Source organism: Furipterus horrens, unplaced genomic scaffold (genome assembly GCF_987537825.1).
Source record: "Furipterus horrens unplaced genomic scaffold, mFurHor1.1.pri manual_scaffold_2, whole genome shotgun sequence".
Taxonomy (NCBI): Eukaryota; Metazoa; Chordata; class Mammalia; order Chiroptera; family Furipteridae; genus Furipterus; species Furipterus horrens.
The window spans coordinates 6,301,675-6,323,830 of record NW_028327172.1 but is presented as its reverse complement, the minus strand read 5'-3'; the positions used below and the strand labels follow the sequence as shown (position 1 = coordinate 6,323,830).

At 57.4% G+C, this 22,156-nt stretch overlaps 2 protein-coding genes across 6 annotated transcripts in view; one reads left to right on the top strand and one right to left on the bottom strand.

Moving 5' to 3' along the window:
• The window catches only part of MACROD1 (mono-ADP ribosylhydrolase 1), a 135,541-nt gene that overhangs the window by 94,167 nt on the left and 19,218 nt on the right, over nucleotides 1-22,156 (bottom strand). The gene's annotated exons all lie outside the window — the stretch shown is intronic.
• On the top strand, nucleotides 1,089-11,501 carry FLRT1 (fibronectin leucine rich transmembrane protein 1). The gene is made up of 2 exons (XM_090259599.1): nucleotides 1,089-4,021; nucleotides 11,151-11,501. Exon 1 carries the CDS (start codon nucleotides 1,134-1,136, stop codon nucleotides 3,156-3,158), a length of 2,025 nt encoding a protein of 674 aa, XP_090115725.1. The 5' UTR covers nucleotides 1,089-1,133; the 3' UTR covers nucleotides 3,159-4,021; nucleotides 11,151-11,501.

Sequence of the window (22,156 nt, the reverse complement as noted above, 5' to 3'; positions counted from 1 at the left end):
CCAGGGCTGCCCTCCGTGGAAAAGCCGTTGTGAACCTCGGGTTATACAGCAGGCCTTTGCTGGCTGCATGAAGACACCTTCCCCGCTGAGTTTGAAAGATAATTTCTCTTTAATTGATTTTTTTTTTTTTACCACTATGAAATATCAAATAATGAGAAAAGTCTATGCTGCAATTTTTCCATTTGTGAAAACTGAAATTACACCTCCAGGCAATTCCCTCGGAGCATGGACCCCTCCCTCCTTTTTTTTTTTTTTTTTTTGTCTCATTTCTTTAAATGCAACAAAACAGATATATTTTTTTTTCAAGTTTTGTGAATTTGGAATTGGACAAGGTGTGGAATAATTTCTCACACAACACGGAATGCAGAGGCAGGGAGGGCACCTCAGATAGAAAGAGATTTCTGTAAGTACATGAAAAAGCAGTTCTATTGACACCTTCTTCTTCTGTCTCTAAAATGCACGCGTGACAAACAGGACATGTTTTAACACCAGACAGTGAAGCTCCCTGTTCTCTGCTGCTCAGCAGTGACACCACTGGCAGCTTCTTTTTTGCAGGTTCTAGTCATGCCTCCCCCCTTTTGAGCTTGCAGGCCTCCCAGAAACAAGCTTCAAGCTCTGGGTCCGAGCCAGATGTGAGTTCCTCATTCCAGGGAGAAATGGCTCTGATTCCACAAAACATGCCCTAAATCCATCCCATCGACCTTTGACCAGCCACTTTTAGAACTGGCCGTGAAAAGGGGCTTCGTGTGAAATCTCGGAAGAAGAAACCGAAGCTGCGGCGTGGCCCTCGCTAAACTAACCTAACCCGAGGCACAGAATCAGCACCCAGGAGGGCACGCAACATCCGCTGCCTTCAAGGGCAACGTCTTGCTCCTGCTGAGACTTAGGGCTGGTCAGATGTCGCCGAGTCCCACCTAAGCCTGACTGATCCACTGTGATATAACCTTGGCACTAAGAGGCCTGGGGCCCGCGCCTCGAGGCTTGGTTTCTGCCCCATGTCCCTGCCTGCAGCGGCCCGTTGATGGCAGGTGGGTGACTGTCACTGCAACTCACTCTCACTGCACGTGTCTTGTGCTCCTTGCAGGTGTCGAGGCCCCAAGTGAGGTGACGCCCTGTTCCCCCAGCCCTCCACCATGGTGGTGGCACACCCCACTACGGCCGCCACCACCACGCCTGCTGCCACTGTTACGGCCACCGTGATGATGACCACGGCCACCATGGACCTGCGGGACTGGCTGTTCCTCTGCTACGGGCTCATCGCCTTCCTGACGGAGGTCATCGACAGCACCACCTGCCCCTCGGTATGCCGCTGTGACAACGGCTTCATCTACTGCAATGACCGGGGGCTCACCTCCATCCCCACTGACATCCCTGATGATGCCACCACCCTCTACCTACAGAACAACCAGATCAGCAACGCCGGCATCCCCCAGGACCTCAAGGCCAAGGTCAACGTGCGGGTCATCTACCTGTATGAGAACGACCTGGACGAGTTCCCGGTGAACCTGCCCCGCTCCCTGCGGGAGCTGCACCTGCAGGACAACAACGTGCGTGCCATCGCCAGGGACTCGCTGTCCCGCCTCCCACTGCTGGAGAAGCTGCATCTGGACGACAACTCCGTGTCCACCGTCAGCATCGAGGAGGACGCCTTTGCCGACAGCAAGCAGCTCAAGCTGCTCTTCCTGAGCCGGAACCACCTGAGCAGCATCCCCTCGGGGCTGCCCCGCACGCTGGAGGAGCTGCGGCTGGACGACAACCGCATCTCCACCATCCCGCTGCACGCCTTCAAGGGCCTGAACAGCCTGCGGCGCCTGGTGCTGGACGGCAACCTGCTGGCCAACCAGCGCATTGCCGACGACACCTTCAGCCGCCTGCAGAACCTCACCGAGCTCTCGCTGGTGCGCAACTCGCTGGCCGCCCCGCCCCTCAACCTGCCCAGCGCCCACCTGAGAAAGCTCTACCTGCAGGACAATGCCATCAGCCACGTCCCCTACAACACGCTGGCCAAGATGCACGAGCTGGAGCGCCTGGACCTGTCCAACAACAACCTCACCACACTGCCCCGCGGCCTCTTCGACGACCTGGGGAACCTGGCCCAGCTGCTGCTCCGGAACAACCCCTGGTTCTGCGGCTGTAACCTCATGTGGCTGCGGGACTGGGTGAAGGCACGGGCGGCTGTGGTCAATGTGCGAGGCCTCATGTGCCAGGGCCCCGAGAAGGTCCGGGGCATGGCCATCAAGGACATCACCAACGAGATGGATGAGTGTTTCGAGGTGGGGCCGCAAGGGGGTGTGGCCAACGCAGCAGCCAAGACCACGGCCAGCAACCACGCCTCCGCCACCACACCCCAGGGCTCACTCTTCACCCTCAAGGCCAAGAGGCCGGGGCTGCACCTCCCTGACTCCAACCTTGACTACCCCATGGCCACCGGCGACGGTGCCAAGACCCTGGTCATCCACGTGAAGCCCCTGACAGCAGACTCCATCCGCATCACGTGGAAGGCCACGCTCCCCGCCTCCTCCTTCCGGCTCAGCTGGCTGCGCCTGGGCCACAGCCCAGCGGTCGGGTCCATCACCGAGACCCTGGTGCAGGGGGACAAGACGGAGTACCTGCTGACGGCCCTGGAGCCCAAGTCCACCTATATCATCTGCATGGTCACCATGGAGACCAGCAACACCTATGTGGCTGATGAGACGCCTGTGTGCGCCAAGGCGGAGACAGCAGACAGCTACGGCCCCACCACCACGCTCAACCAGGAGCAGAACGCCAACCCCATGGCCAGCCTGCCCCTGGCGGGTATCATTGGGGGTGCTGTGGCCCTCGTCTTTCTCTTCCTCATCCTGGGGGCCATCTGCTGCTACGTGAACCGGGCCAGTGAGCTGCTGACCCGGGAGCGGGCCTACAACCGGGGCAGCCAGAAAAAGGGCAAGTATATGGAGTCGGGGACCAAGAAGGACAATTCCATCCTGGAAATCCGAGGGCCAGGGCTACAGATGCTGCCCATCAACCCTTACCGCGCCAAAGAGGAGTATGTGGTCCACACCATCTTCCCCTCCAATGGCAGCAGCCTCTGCAAGGGCGCGCACACCATTGGCTACGGCACCACTCGGGGCTACCGCGATGCCGGCATCCCTGACGTAGACTATTCCTACACATGATGCCCGCCGGGCAGCCCCGCCCAGCTCCCACCTCCTCCTGGCGTGCAACCCGCGGCTTCGCCCAGCCTGCTGCCATCCAACAGAGCAAGGAAAGGAACCGCCACAACGGTTTCCCAGCAAAAGGCAAAGTTTGGGGAGGGTTATCAATTCTCTAGAAGACAACAGTGGAAAAAATATCTTTTTTTAAGGATAGAAGGCAGGAGAAGGGTCTGACGTTGCTGAAGACAATTTATACCTAACTATGCCAGCTGGGAGGGAAGGACTACAAATAATACTGCAGGAAGGGTTGGGTTGGGGGGGTTTCTTCCCCCCTGAACTGGAAAGATACTACCTGTACAGCATCTGTGTACGGCTCATGCTCTGCTTGGGGCCGTCACAAAGGACCATCAGAGAGAAGCAGCCGGCACGGAAGCCCCCACGCAGCTCTCGCTGCCGGCTGCTCACTGGCACCGACGTGATGGAAGATCTGCAGCTCCTCACAAAGGAAAGAGGGAAGAAAAGATCTTTGGCTATGGCGATATTGTCCTGAAATCTGCTCCCCGGCTCCTTCCATACCACCCCCCTTACAGATGTTCAGAAATACCGCGTCTTGGACTGCGTTCTTTGAACAATGATATAACCAATTAAAAAAACAAACTTTCTTTTTCCTTTATAAGACCGTCTGCACTTCCACGCACCACCATGCTCCACGGAAGCCCCACGGAAGCTGCATCTGTCAGCCTCTCTCTCTCTGTTGTGTCTCTAAACACAGATGGGTCGATAGAGCCACACAGACGGCCCTGGAGGGACTTCCTGGGTCAGTTCGTAGCATTTCTTAAGACAATAGAGTCGTGAACACGTTGCTTTCTCCTAACAATTATTGAGTAAGTAGACACAGTGTGTTGGGGATCAGAGTCGGGTGGGGGACAGTAACACTCCTAAAGGTGGAGGCCTGTCTGTTCTGGCGGGGGGCTGGGGGGACCCTGGGCTAAGGATGCTTTTGGTTTGATCCTATCTCAGGTTGGCCAGTGCTAGGCCATGCTCCTTTCTGATAGAAAGAAACTTTCTTTGGACTCAGTGTCCTCATCTTACACACAAACACACACACACACACACACACACAGCCTCCTCAATAGCTACTTTCATTCTTTCTTTTTTAAGATTTTATTTATTTTTTTGAGAGAGGGGAAGGGAGGGAGAAAAGGAAGGAAAACACTGATGTGCGAGAGAAACATTGATCAGTTGCCTCTCACATGCCCCCAACTGGGGACCTGGCCTGCAACCCAGGCATGTGCCCTGACTAGGAATCGAACCGGCGACCTTTTGTTCGCAGGCTGGTGCTCAATCCACTGAGCCGCACCAGCCAGGGCAGTAGCTACTGTTTCTGAGCTCCGTGCTTCCTCCTAGGGCAAGGTAATTGGCACAGGGATAGGGTTTTTGTTTTTTTTTTAAATATCAGCTGATTAGACCTAATGGTTTCCATGGCTGCTCAAAGAACACCCAGAAAAAGACATGAAAATTCTCAGAAAATCCTTGGGAGACAGCACTCCCGAATGCAAACCACTCAGCCATGCCCACCCCTGGGACCATTCTGGAGACGGAGGCCTAGATCTCCCTCTAAACAAGCCAGCCTTCTAAAGGGTCCTGACCAGGGTGCACACGAGAGTGCAGGCTCTATTTCCTCCCTCTGGAATCAACAATGCCATCATTTGTCAGCTGACAGTACAGCGTGGCGAGCCATGAGATTAAAACGATGATGAATTAATGACAGCAGATCTGGAAAGAAGAGGGGCCTGGTGCCCGGGCTTCTGCTGTATTCTGCGTCCCTGTGCTCGGGAACGTGGGTCCCCATCTGTCCACATGCCACTCGTCCTGCACCAGGGTAGAGCGATGTCAAAGGAGAGATGCTGGTCCGAGGGCAGGGAGGATGAGAAGGGGTCCTGCTCCTGGCGGTGGTGTTTTTAAAAGGCTTCAAAGGCCTTGACAAAAGCTAAGGGCAGGGGAACCAGCCTGAACAGCGGTTGCAGGGCTGACATGAAAAGATGCTAACGGCCCCTCCGGTGAAGTGGGGGTTGAAAGAAATGGATACAAAGCTGCATGAGAGGTGGAGAAGAGACACGGGTCTCCATGGCCTCACCAAACGGAGACTCCTAACTCCCCAGCCCCAGGAGCGGCCGAGGCACACAGACACCTTTCATTCTAAAACCTTTTTCCCTTTTCCCATTTTCTCATACAATGAAAGTCAGGAGAGAAATTTTTCCAAGCCTTAATTTCACGACCGTATAAATACAGGTGGCCCTCCCTTTGGCCTGTAGTGCCCTCAGACACAGGCCTGTTCCCACTCCCGGCAGCTCAGGGAGGAGCAGAAGGGCCCCGCTGGGTGTGGCTGGGAGGAGTGGGTGCACCAGGGTCTCTGCTGGTTCTGAATGAGGTCCCCTCCCTCAAAGCACCAGTCCTGCCTTCTGCCAGTGTCCCAGGAAAATCAGTCCCGGGACACCCCTCTACCAGCCCCTAGTCCCCTCTGCCAACATGCTCGGTCCCCCAACTCACTCCTCCTTCCTCCTTTCCCCACGCCAGGCAGCAGTCAGATCATCCCATTAGAGGGTAGGAAGGCATTTGTGACAGCAGGTGGCCAGTGCAGTGAGGGCTACGTGCAGGGGAGGGCCTTGCAGGGCCTAGCACCAGCCTGTGCTGAACTTTCCTCCCCCAGAGCATTGAGCGGCCCTGGCTATGCCCAGGCCTGAGGACAACCTCCCTCTCCTATCCCGGGCTCTTGCACTAACAGAGCTCAGGCAGGGCTCATGACAGGCTGCAGAACGAGGCCCAGTGTGACTCGCTGCAAGCATCATCCCACATCCGACCCACTCGGCCCAGCCAGAGCCCTGGGGCCCACTCTCATCTTTTCTGCCCTAAGCATCCCAACATCTTCCCAGCACCCCTTCTGAGAGCAGGAACCCCAGTGTCTGCTGCCTCATGCCCCCTAAGCCAGGGAGGGGGCCTGAAGCTAGGTCCACTCTGAAACCCCATTCCCTCCTGATCCAACTCCTCCAAGCCGGCCACGTAACACGAGGGAGAGGATGTGCCAGGGTGCCCAGCCTCCGCCACCCGCTGGACACAGGGCCCATGAAGACAAGCCCCGGATCCCGCCACCACCTCTGTCTAGAATCTGCCTCTGTGCGTGGCCAGCCTGACCCTGGCAGCCGCTAACTAGCCGTACAACCTCGCTGGCCTTGGCGCTGATGAGTGCATTTTGAGGCATTTAACGCAGGTTAAAAGTTAAAAAAAAAAAAAAAAAAAAGCCCATGACACTTCTTTGGTGAAGTGGTTCACCCTTCGTGGTAATTAGAGGTAGTGATTGGAATCTCTTTTCTATTACATGGCAATTTTCCTTTAAATTTCCCCTTTAAAAAAAAAAAAAAAAAAAAAGGAAGGAAAGCAAGGAAGGAGAGAAGGCAGCAGGGCCAGGCAAGTCATTTGCATTTTGCGAATGAGGCCTCTTGTAAGCTCAGCTCAGGCATTGGGCCCAATGTATGGAATGCTTAAGAGATTACTAAGAATAAAATCTATTAATTAGTCATACTCAATTCCACAGACATGATGTGCATCAAAAGCTTCTTTTCTTCCCTTTTCTCCTTCCCTCTTCCTGTGGCCTCCTGCGGAAGCCTCCGTCTTCTCCTCCAAACTGGCTCTCGCCTCCTGGACCACCTCGCCTCCATGGCGACATGGAGCCTGGTGGCCAACTGGGGGTGTCGCCACCCAGGGCTGGGGTGCTGGGTTTGGGGTCAGGAGCTGGGGCACTGGCTTCTTCTCGCTCTGAGTGACACTGGCAGGAGAGGTGACAGCAGCCAGGAAGATGGCAGTGGCTGGGGGGCCCAGGCTTCCCCACCCAAAGCCTGAAGGCCACGCCTGCCTTGTGCCTCTTTTCCCTCCCTTGACGGGTTCAGGGAGACCCACCAGCCCCAACAAGGGGAGCCCAAGGCCAGGCAGAGCGAGGAAGGGTCAGGAAGGGTTCCCAGAGAGGTACAGGGGAAGTGTATTTTACAAATTCACGGCCTCTGTTTCCCCTTCTGTAAAGTGCAGGTGGGCTGGGGTGGTGCCTGGCCTCACCCAGTAAAGCTGGGTGCCCCAGAGGTCTCCTCTCCTCCACTGATCCTGGAAGGTCCTAGCTGGCCCAGTACAGCTGATGGACGGCCAGAGCTGGAGGGTCAGGCCAGGGGAGGGGTCCTTGTGGGATCTGAGCAGGCTGAGAAAAGCCTGGAGAAGGGGCCAGGCAACGTGCCTGGGACTGCACCCGAGCCTCCCTCCTTCACCCTTGGGGAGCTGGGGAGTGAGGGGAGGACGCCCTGCCCCCCAGCCACGGCAGCTCAAGTCTCAAAGACAACCCAGTGCTCTCCAGAAACCTGCGCCCTGCCGAACGCACCACGGAGGACCGGGCACCCGAGGCTCATGCGTATGAAGATACAGCAAGGAAAACGATGCAGCAGACACAGGAAGTGATGCGGCTGGGGCATCTGCTGGAAGGAGGGGCCTCAGGGGGCACAGCCGCCTGTGCCCCCAAGGACCAGAGGAGCTCTCGGGGCCAGGACATGGCCAGGGTCCGCTGTGGGCATCCCATGCGCCCACGTCCCCTCCTGCACTCAATTGGCACAGGTGACGGGCGACAGACACCTGGCGCTGGATCGTCGCCAGGTTGAGCGCTAACAAGCAATTCACAGGCCCACACGGGCCTTCCAGAATGCAGACAGAGGAGGCATCTTCTTTCCTAAGGAGGGATAAAAAGGCTCAAAAATGCAAATCATCACCGTTTACAACCCAGCAAGTCTGCTAAATTGATTAGGAAAGATTAAACTCCTTGGAGATGAAGGGAAAGGGGGATTTTTTGAGTTTTATGAACCTGCCTCCCGTGGCCACGTGTACAGCAGGGACTTTACGGGCCGGGCTCCGCGCCCAGGCAGCTGGGGTTCTGTGAAGGCCGACACCGCGCAGGCCAGGGCGCTCGGGAATGCCCTGCGTGTCACGGAGCCGGGGCTCAAGCACTGCCCTCAGGGACATGTACCCCAGTGTCTAAGACAGGGCAGGGTACTTGGCCCACACAGGTCATTCAGAAGCTGTCCCAGCCCCCAGCAGAGACCCCGCCCCTGCCTTCCAGGTTCCGTCTGCCTTCAAGGGTCAAGAGTGAGGGGAAGTGGCCAGTCCAGCCACTTACAGAGTAGGACTCTAGAGTCACGAGCTTTTCTGCGTCCTTTCTGTTCCAGGATGGGTCTGTCTCGGACCCATTCCTGGCAGTCAGTGCAAGGGGGCGGGGGCTGACTGTAAAGGGAAAACTGAAGGTTAGGGCAGAGAAACTCTGGCCTAGCAAAGGAATCAGACAGCGAGCTCTCCGTCACTGGGAGCATTCAAGCACTTGATGAGGATATGGCAGATATTTTCCTGCCTAAGCCAAGGCCTGGTTCTTTGACTAGAAGATCCTGGTTCCCGCCCTTACTTTATCATCAACCCCCAGGACCCTGGAAGGGAAATATCAAGAGACGATTACTGTGCTGCTCAAAATGACCACTGTGCCCTGAACATGCCAGGTCATGGCCATCCCACAGCCCCATCAAAGAGCTGCTTGTGCTGCCAGAGATGCCACAAAATTTCCATCCTGCATGTCCAAGAGGCAGTGGGACAGGAAGGAGAGACGCGCCACGCCATCCAGGAGTCTGGACAGGGGGTTCAGAGGGTGACCCACCCCCTGTGGCCAGCTGGCCGGGGGACACTAGGGAGCCACCTCCCAGGTCTCAGGCTGCCTCCTGGACCTGCTCCCAGGGTCACCGTCCCACCGACGGTTTTTTCGACGCCACACACTTGGGGCGGCTGGCTCAGCGCATCCATCACGCCGGGCTGGCGGCTGCCTGGGGTCCTGTTCAGTCTGCCTTGTTATGCATTTACCGTTCCTTTCAAAATGTTCCAAGTACTTGCCTGAAATATCCACTTTTGCTTCTTGGAAAACACTCACAAAAAGATTCCCCAGGCTCTTGATTCCTCCTCCCTCTACTTTCCCCTTCTCACTTTGCATTTTTCATACACTGTTTTCCTCTGGTTTTGTAAATTCCACCTCTGCTGGGGCCAGGCCCACTATCTCACCACACGTGGGGTTTGCAGGTGCGCCCAGACCCCGAGGCCACGGGGTTGCCGTTGTCTTTCCCCCACCGGGCAGATCTTCCGCCTGGGGCAGCTCCGGCCCACTCTCTGCCGGGCGGTGGGCGGTGGTCACGCCCCCACCACCCCTCGTTACTGAAGTGCCTGGCCTGTGCTGGGAGGACCCTGTGGGAGGACGGCCAGCGGCTCACCGCGCCCTCACTTCCCAGCAAGGCCAGCCCCTGGGGCCCTGCAGCCGTCAGAGCCACAAGGGTACCCCAACCCCTGTCCTCCCCACACCTGCCCATGCTGTCCCCACACCTGAAAACCCAAAAAGATGAGCCCAGAAGGTCCTTGCAGGAAGGTCTTTGCTGCCGCTGCCCCTGAATCTCTTTCACAGCTGTCAGAGTGGACGGCTGCTCAGGCAACACGCCAGGTCCCTGAGCTCCTCCCTGCCGGGTCACTGAGCCCAGCACAGCGCCTGGCACGCGGCTGTCAAGTCATCTCTCCAACCCGCCTCTCGCTTCTTCACCTTCCTGCCTACGTCTGCCCCCGCGGGCTCGGCGCAAGGGGCCCAGGCAGGTTGGCGCGGCCTTCTTCCCATCCCACGTGGACGGGCCCCTCCTACAGCTGTTCTCACTCCACTGCCCCTCAGACGCACTGGTTGCCAGCTGTGAGCCTAATGCAGAAAATCCAGCCACTTGGCAACAGCCAGCTGCTAGCCTGGGTGACTCGGTTTCCCCTCTCCACGCCGAGGCTCTGGTGGGTGGCAAAGAGGACAGAGAACTGGGTGTCCCGCCTGTGTCACCCTCCCATCAGGACTCCCCACACCCTGAGCCATCCACCTGGAGGAACTGGCCAACCTTCCTGCTCAAGATGGAGAAAAACAAAGGCAACATGAGCTGACAATCAAAGCCACAGCGGATATGGGCTGCCACCTGCTCCTCTCCCCGGAGCCGGGCAGTCCAGGGTGCCTCTCACCTGCCCTGTGCAGGGGACTTGCTTGATGAGTGTCCCAGAGACCACCCACATCTGGCTGGTCTGGTTTCAAAAGGTTCTGGGTACCCCAGAGGAAGACACAAAACCCTGAAACTAGCCTTAGTTTTTTTAGTTTTTTGTGTTTTGTTTTGTTTTTACCTGACCCAGCATGCCACCTGCCAGCAGGCCGTGGCCCCACTGAGAAGCCCACCCAGCAACTGGGGCCAGGGGCCAGACTGCAGTGGGGGGATGAGGGGGTCTTTGGATGGGGGAACCTGGTGCCTTCCAGCTCCTGGAGATGCTGAGAGTTGTGGGGAGGAATGTGGACCACCCAGCATTTGAGGTTTGTCATCTGAGAGGGAGGGAAGCGGGGAGAGACGGGGTTGAAGGCTGGGGGAGGCTGCGGTTATGAACGCAAGCGAGCCAGAGTCGTGCGGTTCTGCTGGCGGGAGCGGACGCCCGCTAACGATGAATGTCATGGGGGGGGGGGCGAACAGGGAGGCAAGGGGGGAAGTAAATGCAAAGAAGCCCCACGCAGAAGCCCTGCAGAGTGAATGTTCCCTAAGAGCAGCGCAGAGCACTCCCCTTTGCCGGCAAAGGTTAGTTGCATGGTGTTTGGTGTGGTTAAGCGTTCTGCGGTCACTGGTGCTTAGCTCAGTGGTCTGAGGAGGAGGCTGGGGCGGGGTCCTCAGCCGGACCCTGGAGAGGGGTGGGTCCCTCTGCGACAGAAGGTGGACGCCGGGCCAGCCAATGGATGGGGAGCATAGACCTGTGACCAAGGTCCCTTCTGTCACCTGAGGTACCCTTGCCCGGGCACCCCAGCTTCCCTTGAGCCCCTCCCCTTCCTCACCTGCAGAACCAGCCCCGTACGGCCACGTGGCCACACGCTCCTGTCTCTGTCTTTTTTCTCTGAAGGGCAAAGCAACCCTGGGGGTGTGAGGGATGGGCCCATCCCCACTGCTGCCATCAGAGACCCTGCTGGCCGGCCTGGCCTGGCCTCGGGCCCGCCTGCCTCACTCCCGCCCGCACCACCAGATGAGCGTTTTTGGAAACCGAGACACACAAACACCCAGCACGACGGCAACACAAACCAAAGTGCACTGCGAACCACCTCGGCCTCCTTCTCGTAGGTGCCTTGAAACTCCAATGTTGACATGAATGTGATGAACTATTGGGTCCTGTGTTCTGTTTGTCTGTTTTCATATGAAATGTCCGAGTCCACTTTCCTTGTCCTTTCTTGAAATAAATAGAAAGATTTAACTTTTACAGTCATCTCGCTGCTGACTCTCGGCGTGGGGCCCACCTGCCGGGGCCAGGCGCCTACTGCACACACACTGTCGGCGGCCGGCGCCCCGTTCCCAGGCCCGCTCTGCTCCCAAGGAGCAGCTCTGGCCCAGAGGCGGCGGCTGGGGGGACGGGGGGCGAGGACTCTGGGTTAGCAGGCTCCCCAGGGCACCACTGGAGCCAAACCAAAGATTCTGCTCCAAAATGAGAGGGACCGCTGACCCCATCCCACAAGCCTCAAGGAAGGCAGATCGCCAACTAAGGCAAACTCTGAGAGGGTCTCCATGTGGAGACATTAACAGGAGCTGCGGATTGTCCCGTAGAGGCTCTGGCACCTGTGTGGGTGCTCAGATGAGACTGGGATTGTATAGGCATTGGGGACACGTGCCCCACCCCCCGCCACCTCCAGATATGATCCTCTAAATACACCCACCGCCTCCACCACTCTATAGGCCTTATCTGATATCTCAGATAAGGAAAGGAAAAAAATAATTCTCCATGAGCACAAGCGCAGTTTCTGCTAAATTTAACACAACTCGTTACTTCTGCCTTAGATCTGATTTCACGTCTGGATACAGGTTAATGAGTTTTTCCTTATAGTCCAAGGAAGCAAAGTTGTTTCTTGAGGTACGTTGGTGGCAAGCGGCCTTCCTGGGTGACTCAGGACACTCTGACCCATAGGTGCCCCTTTCCTCTCACCTCTCACCCTTCCACCTCTTGGGAGCAGGGGCCAGCCCAGAGGGACCATGCCAGAAAGCAGCACACGAGGTGCGCCCCTGCAGGGCCCAGCACACAGTGGGTGCGCAGAAGAGCAGGGGGAGTAGGGGTGGGAGAGGCGCACCGAGGAGCCTGCCCCCAGCTCACCTCGCCCTCCGCACACTGGCAGCAGCGCACAAACCAGGGCGCCCTGAAGCTCTCTTCAAGCCTGGACGGGAGGGCTGGCTTCTCAAACTGGGTTCCTCAGCTTTTAGAGCTAATAGAGGTTCTGTCTGCTGGGAGGGGTTCACGGTCACAGGCATTTGGGGACCACCGGATTGATGCCACTGCTGTCCTAGAGGGCAAAGCCACCCCGACCCCCGCCAAGGTCTGTGGCCTACTCTCTGATGCCTACTATAGAGGATGGCACATTGACCCGTTTCCATCTTCAGGGGAACAGAGAGAGGGAGCGGGCACCTTGGGTTTTAGTAAGTGCCTCAGGGGACTAGATGCCCAGACAAGGTTGGGCCCCTCTGTGGGGGGGTCTCACTGGGACCCCTGGGGCTGTTTCCAGGATCTATATTTCAGGTCAGTGGAAAGAAGACCCTCCAAACATAACTGACTCTTTCTGAGAGGCTGTGCTGCCCCCGGCCCCCCAACCGCTGTCCTCATAGGAGAGCAAGCAGAGCTGGCCAGGCCCTCAAGGGGGCATGAGTCCTGGGAGCACCCATTGACCCTGAAGTGCCCCCTGTCTCCCTACCGAGTCTTCAGATGGCTCCCAAGAGACAAGGTAGTCTTCCCGCAAACCCGAGACGCGCCCCCACACACACAGTAGCACCCACCATGACATACCCTAGCCACGCAGCTCCCAGCCCTTTCCTTCCCAAAGACATCTCAGGGCTTCGTATCACTGACGTTATGGACAGATGTGGGGTAACACCTTGAACGGCTGCCCTGTGGCCAGGGGCACCCCAAGCCCAGGGCCCCTGCTCCTGGAATCCAACTTTGCTTGTCTAGTCAGACTCAGAACTAAGAGTTCCAGTTCAAGTGGAGAAAGAATGGGGGGCCACTACCCACTATACCTGGCCCCTGCTCTTACCTGGCTACTACCAGGCTCTAGAAGCTTCCTTCTTCCTGCCTTCACTTCCCAGGAGGGGTCTCCGGCCTCACCAAGCATTCCAGAGAAGAGGCAACTGAACCCAGGAAGGGTCTAACACTCCAAACTGCACCCCCATACCCAAGTTCTGTGGCCTGTTCTTAGCGCCCGGCCTAGGAGGTCCCGGAAGCTTCTGAGGCCACCCAGACAGCCCCAAAGTGCTGCCTCAGCAGGCCTGGGGGCGGGGGGGGGGGACTTGCGCGTCCACTTTCAAGGGCCCCAAATAAAGTGTGCCCCGCACTGCACGCTGGTCGCCTCCCCTTCCCTCCTCCACACCCCTGGTCCTCCCGTCAGCGCCCGTCCCCCAGTGCCCGCTGCCCCCACGGCAGGCACCCGGAGGGCCCCTCTCGTCCGGCGGCGGCAAATAAATAGGCTCTCTGAGGCGCTAACTGACAGCGCAGACACCGCCGCGCGCTCCCCCCTCGGAGATTTACAGGGGAAGTGAAATCTTATTTGCACCGCTGCCAAGCGCGGGCCTCAATGAAATTACGCCTGGAGAAGCGACCCAGCCGGCTCCGAGCGGAAGCGGCTGCATCAGAGATGGGCTTATTAAAAGCCACAGTGGCCACATTTCAACCTGTTTCAGGTGTTAAGTAATTTACTGCCGCCCAGAATTCAGCGGTAGGTTTTTATCATTTTTATTTCCATGATGCAGGCGAGTGCCCCCGAGAGGTCTCTGCACAGGGAACTTCGGGTCCAAATACTCCCAGCCCGTCTCCCCAGCGCTGCAGAGGGACGGGGGAGCAGGCGCCAGGGAGGAGGCAAGAATGGGGGCCCAAGTGGCAGCAGACAGCCCTGACTCACCCCGCAGGGTTACACCAGGCTTGGCCAAAGCCCAGAGTGACAGGGAAGGCAGGCCCTGAAACCTCCACCCCATATTTAGGGGCCCAGTGATTCCCCCTAAGGCCCTGTGGGCATTTTCCAAAGGCAGCAACAGTATACATTCTGAGAGCGGTCACCTCTGCCTCAGGACCTGACCGCCACCCACATGATCAACAAGTCTTTACTGAGCACTGACTGGGTGCCAGGCCCTGCTCAGATGGGAGACAGCAGTGAACGGGGACCCCCAATCCCCCTGCCCAAAGGAACTCACTTCTGCTGGTAAGGGTAGAATAAATACTTGTGGCTGGTTGATTAAAACCTCCGAGAGGCACATCAGCTTCTGGGAGAAGAGACACTGGCCTGGGGGGCACTACCTGTGGGGAGAAGCAGCAGGGGGAGAGCCCAACCGCCATGGAGCGCCTGCCACGTTTCAGTCTCTGCAACAGCCCCCGAAGCAGGGACCTCCCCATGTCACAGGCAAGAAGGCGCAGCTCTGGGTGTCTTTCATGGAGAACGTGGGGTGAGGGGCCCACGCCACCTTTCCTCTTCTCCCACCCCTCACGACTCTCAGGGAATGCACAGCCTCCGATTCACAGAAAGCTCCGGACAGGGAGCTGTGCTGACCGGGGCCCGCAGGGTCACAAAGGGTCTGCGCCCTCCACACCCCGAGCCCCTTCCCGGCAGTGCTGGGTGGAGGGGTATTTGGTGCCTTCTGCATTGTAGGGATTAAGCCTATTATGGGGGCTTGGGGGCTAAGCTGATGCTCCTTCTGAGGCCCCCTTTCTCCACCTGCTTTCAGATACTCCAGGAAGGCCAATGGGAATCTTCCAAGTCCAGGCGGAGCCAAGGGCAGAAATTCTTAATTAGCTTTCCCTTGGATCAGGGCCCTGGCGAATGGATTAGTCGTGGTGGGACTGAGAAAGAGAAGGAGTCCTCCTTAAAGCTGAAATTACAAACCAGGGGCCCGGGGGGCTGTCTCCAGAGACAGCAGGTTCCCAAGCAGGCCCCCCCACCCCCAGCTCACCAGGGACTGGCAGATGGAAACTGTCACCAGGAAGACACAGGAGATGGCTCTCAGCGAGGCCGAGGTCCCCAGGAAGCTGGCGCAGAGACACTTGGCTTGGCCGGGCTGTGTGCCTGGGTCTTCTAACGGCTGTGCTTCCTCCCACGGGGCTGCCCAGACCTGAACTTTCATAATCAGGGGGGATTTCCCAAAAGGGCACCCATCTGTGAGACAAGAGAGCACAGCCCAATGGCACCAGGCATCAGATGTCTGTCACCGCGCTCCGTCTTCACTTATCCCCATTTTCACACAAGCAAACCGAGGCCAAACCTAAGGAGCCTGCCCAAGGCCACAGTGACACGGATAAGCACTGGGACCAGGTCTTTCCAGGCTCCTCCCACAGCCCCCAGTCCTGGCCCATGGGGCCTCATGATGAGGCCTGACTGGGGGAGTCCATGAGCCTGGAAAGACAGGCACAGATGACGTCCTGGCCGGGTAGCTCTGTTGGTTGGAATGTCATATTGTTACACCAAGATTGCAGGTTCAATCCCCAGTCAGGGCACATACAAGAAGCAGCCAATGAATGCATGGATAGGTGGGAACAACAAATTGATGTTTCTCTCTCTCCCTTCTTCTCTCTAAAAGTAGTAACGATTAATAATAATAATAACAGATGAGAGAAAAAGAAAGGCACAAGTGAGCCTGCCCCAGATATCACTGTGGGGAAGTAGGCCTCCCAAGCAGGCTCCTCCAGGAAGCCTTCCCGGACCCACCTGCGAACGCCTTACGCCTCCTGCTGTAAACCTGTCGCCCCCGCTCTGCAGCCAGCGCCTTTCAGAAGCAAGGACTGGGTCTTTATCGTTTCATACTCTCTGAATGAAGGAAGGAGGGCTACACCCACCTCAGGCCCAGGCTCTCCTGCTGGCTGGCTTTGCCCGGGGAGGGACGTGAGGGCTGGCGGGGGGGGGGGGGGGGGGGGCAGGAGGACAATTCAAGGACTCAGAGACCCAGATTCCCTGGGACTGAAGCATTTGAAATACGATTTGTGCTCTCCCCCTTGAGTTTCACATCAAAGGCGGCTCTGCTGTGGTCCCGCCACGCTGGGTTCTGCAAATACGGGCTGCCCTTGGGGGGCAAGCAGAGAAAGGCCATCCAGGGCCCCAGCTTCCCTTTGGCCTCCCTGTTCAGTGCAGCCAGCTGAGCCACGCCCAGGGTGCCATCTTGGGCCCCTCTGGGATGCTCCACCGGGCTCCCCCTTCCTGCCCTCCGGACAGATCCGCCCCAGGGTCAGGTCATTACAGGTGTTCCCGTGGCCTGGGCCACATCTCCCTTGCTCCCGCTTGCAGCCCCAGCACCCAGCACCCGCTGGATGAATGAACACAAAGCTGAATGGGTGACTGTTAGGGAGCACATGGGAGGGAAGCCTAACCCAGGTCAGGGGAGGCTCCTGAGGAGCGGCATCCAAGCCGGGACCCTGGCGCATGACCAGAGTGAGCCACATGAAAAGGGGAGGGAAAGGTGCTCCTGGCAGGGGCAAGACCCCGTGCACAGGCCAGGCAGTGAGAGAAAACCTGCAGTTATGAGACCCCAAATCATTGATCCGGGCTGAAACGGAGCGAGTGGGAGAAGGAACCTGAAAAGGCAGGAGAGACTCTTGGGCCGGATGATGTGGGTGTGCCAGCCGGGACACCCAGAGAGCCAAGGTCACTACGTCTCCGAACTGAGGATCCCGGAGTTGTCAGAAGAAGCCATGATAGCAGCTGGGGCTCCCCTGCTCTGGGGGTCTCCATCTGCACTGTGGTCTCTGTGGATACCGCCCCACCCCGGGTTGGGCAATATGGTCCTGGCACCAGCCACGAGGCTGCAAAGAGCACTGCAACCCAGAATCCCTGCCCTGGGCAGGCCCACAACGGCCAGGGCCACAGTCAAGGCCACAGTCGAGGAAGCGTGTGGTGAACCCCCAGGGCCAGGGGGTGGGGGTGAGGCTGGGAGCCCCCTCCCCCCCCAGGAGCATCTCCAGCAGCAGGGGTGGCCAGGCAGGCAAGGACATGAAGGCAGTGGCGGTGGCCCTGCTGAGACTTACTGAGAACAGAGGAGTCCTATGTGTTTTCTGGCACAAAGCAAGTATTTCCAAGCACCTACTATGTGTGGGATTGGTGCAAACGGCTGGGGGCGAGCCGGGAGAGGGCCTGCCTCCAGCTGCATCTGCGTCTGCGCGGAGTATCTCTTTCCACCTCGCCTCACCAGGGAGAAGAACGATGTCTCTTATTTCAATTAGCCTTTTCTTGATGACTTGCGAAGTTCTGCATCTTTTCACTTGTTTACTGGCCATTTGTTTTTCTCCTTCCGGGAACTGCCTGTCCACACTTTTTGCCTATTTTTCTTATTGATTTGTGGGAGCTCCTCACGTAGTAACAGGATTAGAGAAGCAGCCTTCTCTTGGAGCAGACCCTCAGGGCCTCCCTCCAGGGTCTTCGCACTCAGGAAAGGAAGGAGGATTGGTGTGGGTTTCTGGGGGCTTCTACTGAATCTCTACACCCCCACCCAGCCCCTCGCAGGCCAACTCTGCTGGAAGATGGAGCACCTTCTGCAGGTGAGAGTCCCTGCCAGGCCTGCATCTCAGCTGGCAAAACCAGTTTTTATTTATATGAGACGTCTGCACTGCCTGTGGCTGGCAGGGTGCCCCTGACGGCACTCAAGGGGATCCAGCTGGTGTAGCTGGGCATCTAGGAGGAAGGGATGGGACTTTCATCATCCCAGGCCAGTTCTGTGGGGACCATCCAACAAAAGGGGCAGGTCCCGAAGCCCCAGGCTGACGACTCCCACCAGGATTCCAGGGTCCCCTCTGGCACACACCATCCCTGCCCCCTGCTTCCAGCTGCGATGGTCTCTACCTAAAAGACCCAGGAGGACACATCTGAGCCCTGTCCCCTCGCCCTCTGCCAACTGACCTTTCAGGGTCAGGAGTAATGGAACCCCACGGTTTATTTTCCCTCTCACGCTTTTCGTATTTCAGCAGACAACGCGGGCCATAAGACTGATTTCCGAAGCCTATGGAGGCAGTAATATTTAGGGAGCCTGGAAAAATAAGGCCTTTCCTTTCCTTGGATAATGGCTGCCAGAAACCCTCATGGGGCCCTCCTGCAGCCACGGGACACGCGGCTCAGAGCCAGCCTGCAGACCTCCCTGCACCGGGTGGTAAATGGCACACGTTTCAAGGGACGCACAGTTGCCAGGGAGGCTGCAAACTGCCTGCTCACCCCTGCTCATGGCTGCACCAGCTCCCCCAAACCAGGGGAGCTCACTGGATCCCCATGCCACCCCCTTCCCCATCCCCCACTAAGCCACAGCAGATTGCAGGCCATTGTCCTGGTGCCAGCCAAGGTCACCCCACTGTGGGAGGAGCAGTAGAGGCTGTCTATGCTAAGGGTGGCCAAGTGGGCGTCCTGGGCAGCCAAGCCCATCATCCCGCTCTGCACCATGCTTGAGTAAGCCCTCTGGAAGGACAAATAACACTGCCACAAAGCTGGCCATTGGGACCTCCGGATGACAGAAGGGGGTTGGGGCCCTCCAGGGACCTGGAAAGCTCAGCTCTCTTCCAAACTCTCCAAACACCCCTCACCCCACCCAGGGCTGACACCTAGAACAAGTGGTTGCCACATGCCCATTCCCTCTCACTCGTTCACATATTCATTCACAGGTGACATTACAGAGTGACGCGTACTCAGCGTACACAGTGAGCAGATGTCGTTCAAGCTTCCTGACCTGTCTGCAAAAAAGTCACATAACAGCCCTACACCACAGCTTCCCTACCTGAAAAACCAGGAATACTGAAAGCCATCTCTCAGGTTATTTTTATGATGTTTGTCCTGGTCTCAGAGCCTCATTGGACCTGGTGGGACCACTGTCTGCCGCTGAGGGCAGGAGGCTGGGCTGGTTGGGGGGGGGGGGGGGTTGCAAAGTATAGCAGGGCAGGCCTCACCAACCAGAGGGGATAGGGTTTGTCTGGAGACAGAGGGATTGACCAAATGACCCCCACGGTCTCTTCCAGATAAGGATGGACAAAGTCAGGAGACAGGGCATCCGGCAGTAAAAACCTGACCTTCAGGGCAGATCCATTGTGCGGCCAACAGATCCACAACCCAGGGTTAGGGAGGGCTCCCTGGGTTAGTGGGGGGAACTCAGCTGGCTTTCAGGAGCCCCTCTCAGAAGTCACTCATCCTCGTGCTCCTTCAGGATTAAAACATGTCATGACATGGGATGAGCCATGGGCTCAGCTCCGGCTTAACTCCAAAGAGACAGAGAGAAGCAGCATCTTCCAGCCAGGAACCCCCGCTCCCTGCAAAGGGCCCTCTTTAGTCTCTGTGGGAACAGAAGGGGCAGGAACGTGGGAGACCAGCCCCTGGGAGCACAGGGGTGGCCGCTGAGGGGCTCTCAGGCTGGCTGTGGGGCTGCAAGCCAGCATGTGCATGGAGAGCTCTCGGTGGTTCTGGAAATTTATGCGGCTGCCTGTGTGATTCCTACAGTGAGACCATCTCCGGGCCGCTTTTCCCAGCAGGAACAAGCCTTTTCTTCAAATCGATGGTGACACATTTTTAAGCTGCCATATTAAGGAGGAAAAGATTTTGCTGGCCCCCTGGGGGCAGCCCTTATTAGTCACTGGCTCAGATGAGAGAAACTGCAGCAGGCCTGCGCAAGGCAGGAGGCCCAGAGGCCAGGCCAATGGACGTGGGGATGGACAGTGACAAGCAAGGGCAGAAGGCGCCTCCTGAGACAGAAGCAAAGCCACGCGTGAGGGGAGGTGCCCTTAGGGAGAGAGACGGAAGAGGGTTCTGGAGCAAAGTAAGGAGCATCTGCAGGAAAATACAGAACAGTCGGTAAGGGTAACACAGGGAGAAAATGGAGAAAAAAGGGAGAGAGTAGAGAAAAAGAGAAAGCGGCATTAAGCTGATGTTTAAATTGATTTCTAAGTCTGGAGTTACAGGATCTAAAATCTTGTTTCCCGTTTTGCTATGGCTGCCAGGAAGCTCAAAGCCACACTTCATATTCAGTTGTAATAGACTTATCGGCCTCGTTTGATCTGGTCAAGACCAGGGTAGGTGCCAGGAGCCAAGCTGCCCCAAGCAGCCACGAAGAGCACAAAATACGAGGGTGGGCATAAAATACAAAGGGAGCCACGCTGCCTAAACTAGACACCTTCACCACGAGGCAGGTGTTGGCGCTGAGTGGAGGGCACCAGTGGGAGCCCAGCAAGAGGCTAACAGGCTGGAAAGTGGGTGTCAAAGGCATCCCGGCCAAAAGGCTCCCCGTATGGCTAAGAGCATGGGGCGTGTCCATCTCAGGTGCCCTGGTCAGCGCCCTCCCTTGTCCCTTGTTTCATTTTATTTCTGTTTTAATGGTTCCCTGGTTTTATTGTACCTATATTTCAGTGGGAATAGGTAGGTTGAACATTTTTAAGAAATCAATGCCGGCTCAAATGCCCACTTCCTCAGTGATAATAGTCACCATTTATTGAGTTCCAATGACTTGTTGCATTTGCATGCAGTCTCTGGATCCCCTCAGCCACCTCCCAAAGGGACGTCACTGCCAGGTTCATAGTTGAGAAAACCAAGGTTTGGAGGAGAGATATACCCTGGTCAAGGTCACAAGAGCTCAGAAGTGGCTACAGCAGCCCTGTCCTATGTGTTCCCTGATGTGCCCCTGCTCCCACCCCCAAGCTTCAGACCCCAGCACCCTGCTCTGTGCAACAGAGGGGGCTCCCACCCCACTTGGTAGGAGGGAGATGAGCCTGAGTTAAGGTCAAGGCCCAGGAGGCACTGAGAGGTGGTCAGGTGACCCCTCAGATTCCATCAACCCTTGGCCTATGGTCCCACCCCCCATTCCCTACTCTGCCAAACCCCCAGGCTTCAGCCATGATCCAGGAAAGTTCCCTGCCGGCTGCCAGACAGGATTTAGCCCCTTTGACAGTCAAAGCTGCAAAGCTCCCGTTGCAAATGTCAATTCTGGGCCATTTGCTTCGTAGATTTTAATGTTCCTGTTTCTCCTCAACATCCTCAGCAAGGTAGCTCTTGCTTTTCAAAAGGGATGTGGCGTTTGATGATGTTTAAACCATCGAGAAATACAGCCAGGCGGCGATAATAAAACAGACGCGAGCCCTGCTGGCAGGGGAATGGCTGACAGCCGGGCCTCTCTCTTCCCACATGCTACACGCAGCTAAGCTCCTATTTTTATGGCAATTACAATGTCCGAGAGGGGGAGGAAGTAGTGAGGGAGAGGAGGGTGGGTGCCGCTCTACAGGACCACTTGTTGCCATTGGGAGCAGGGTGCAGCTGATGGAGTTTTAATGAACCAAAGCGGCGGGGCCAGCCGGGCATCCCGGCAGAGGAAGGCCAGCCGTGTCGGCCACCCGCCTCCACCCTCAGCCCCACCTGTGCTCACTGCCTCCCGCGCCCACTGCCAGCCAGGCTCCACATCCCACGGCCTGTCCTCCCTCAGGTCTGCAGCCGCCAAGGTCCTGGCTCCACGCTCCTCACTGGCTCCTGCCTCCTGACATAAATAGACATAAGTAGCTGCATCCCCTCTGTTGCCCAGCAGGTGCCCAGTATGTGCCTACGCCCACCCAAGGGTCCCTGGCCCCAGGAGCCACTGGGCAGGCGTTCTCGGCCACCTGTAGAGCAATGAGCACGAGCCGTGTGCGCACCCTGTCCACACACAGACTGAGCGTCAAAGGGCCGCAGCCCTCCAGAGAGGGTCGCTTCCTGAGCCACCGCAGTGCGCAGGGCATCACAGGCAGTAACTCATTGTTTCCTCTCCATCCTCCCGTGAGGCGGGTGCATGTGTGTAAACTGAGGTCCAGAGCAGCAGTCGGGGCAACCGATTCTGCCTCGGTCTGTCCGTGAGCAGCCGTGGCGCTGGCCCCCGAGGCCTGGGCGCCGACCCACTCAGGCCAGCCGCGCAGGA

Coding starts and splice junctions, on each gene's coding strand:
- FLRT1 (XM_090259599.1), top strand. CDS start 1,134: ATGGTGGTGGCACACCCCACTACGGCCGCCACCACCACGCCTGCTGCC.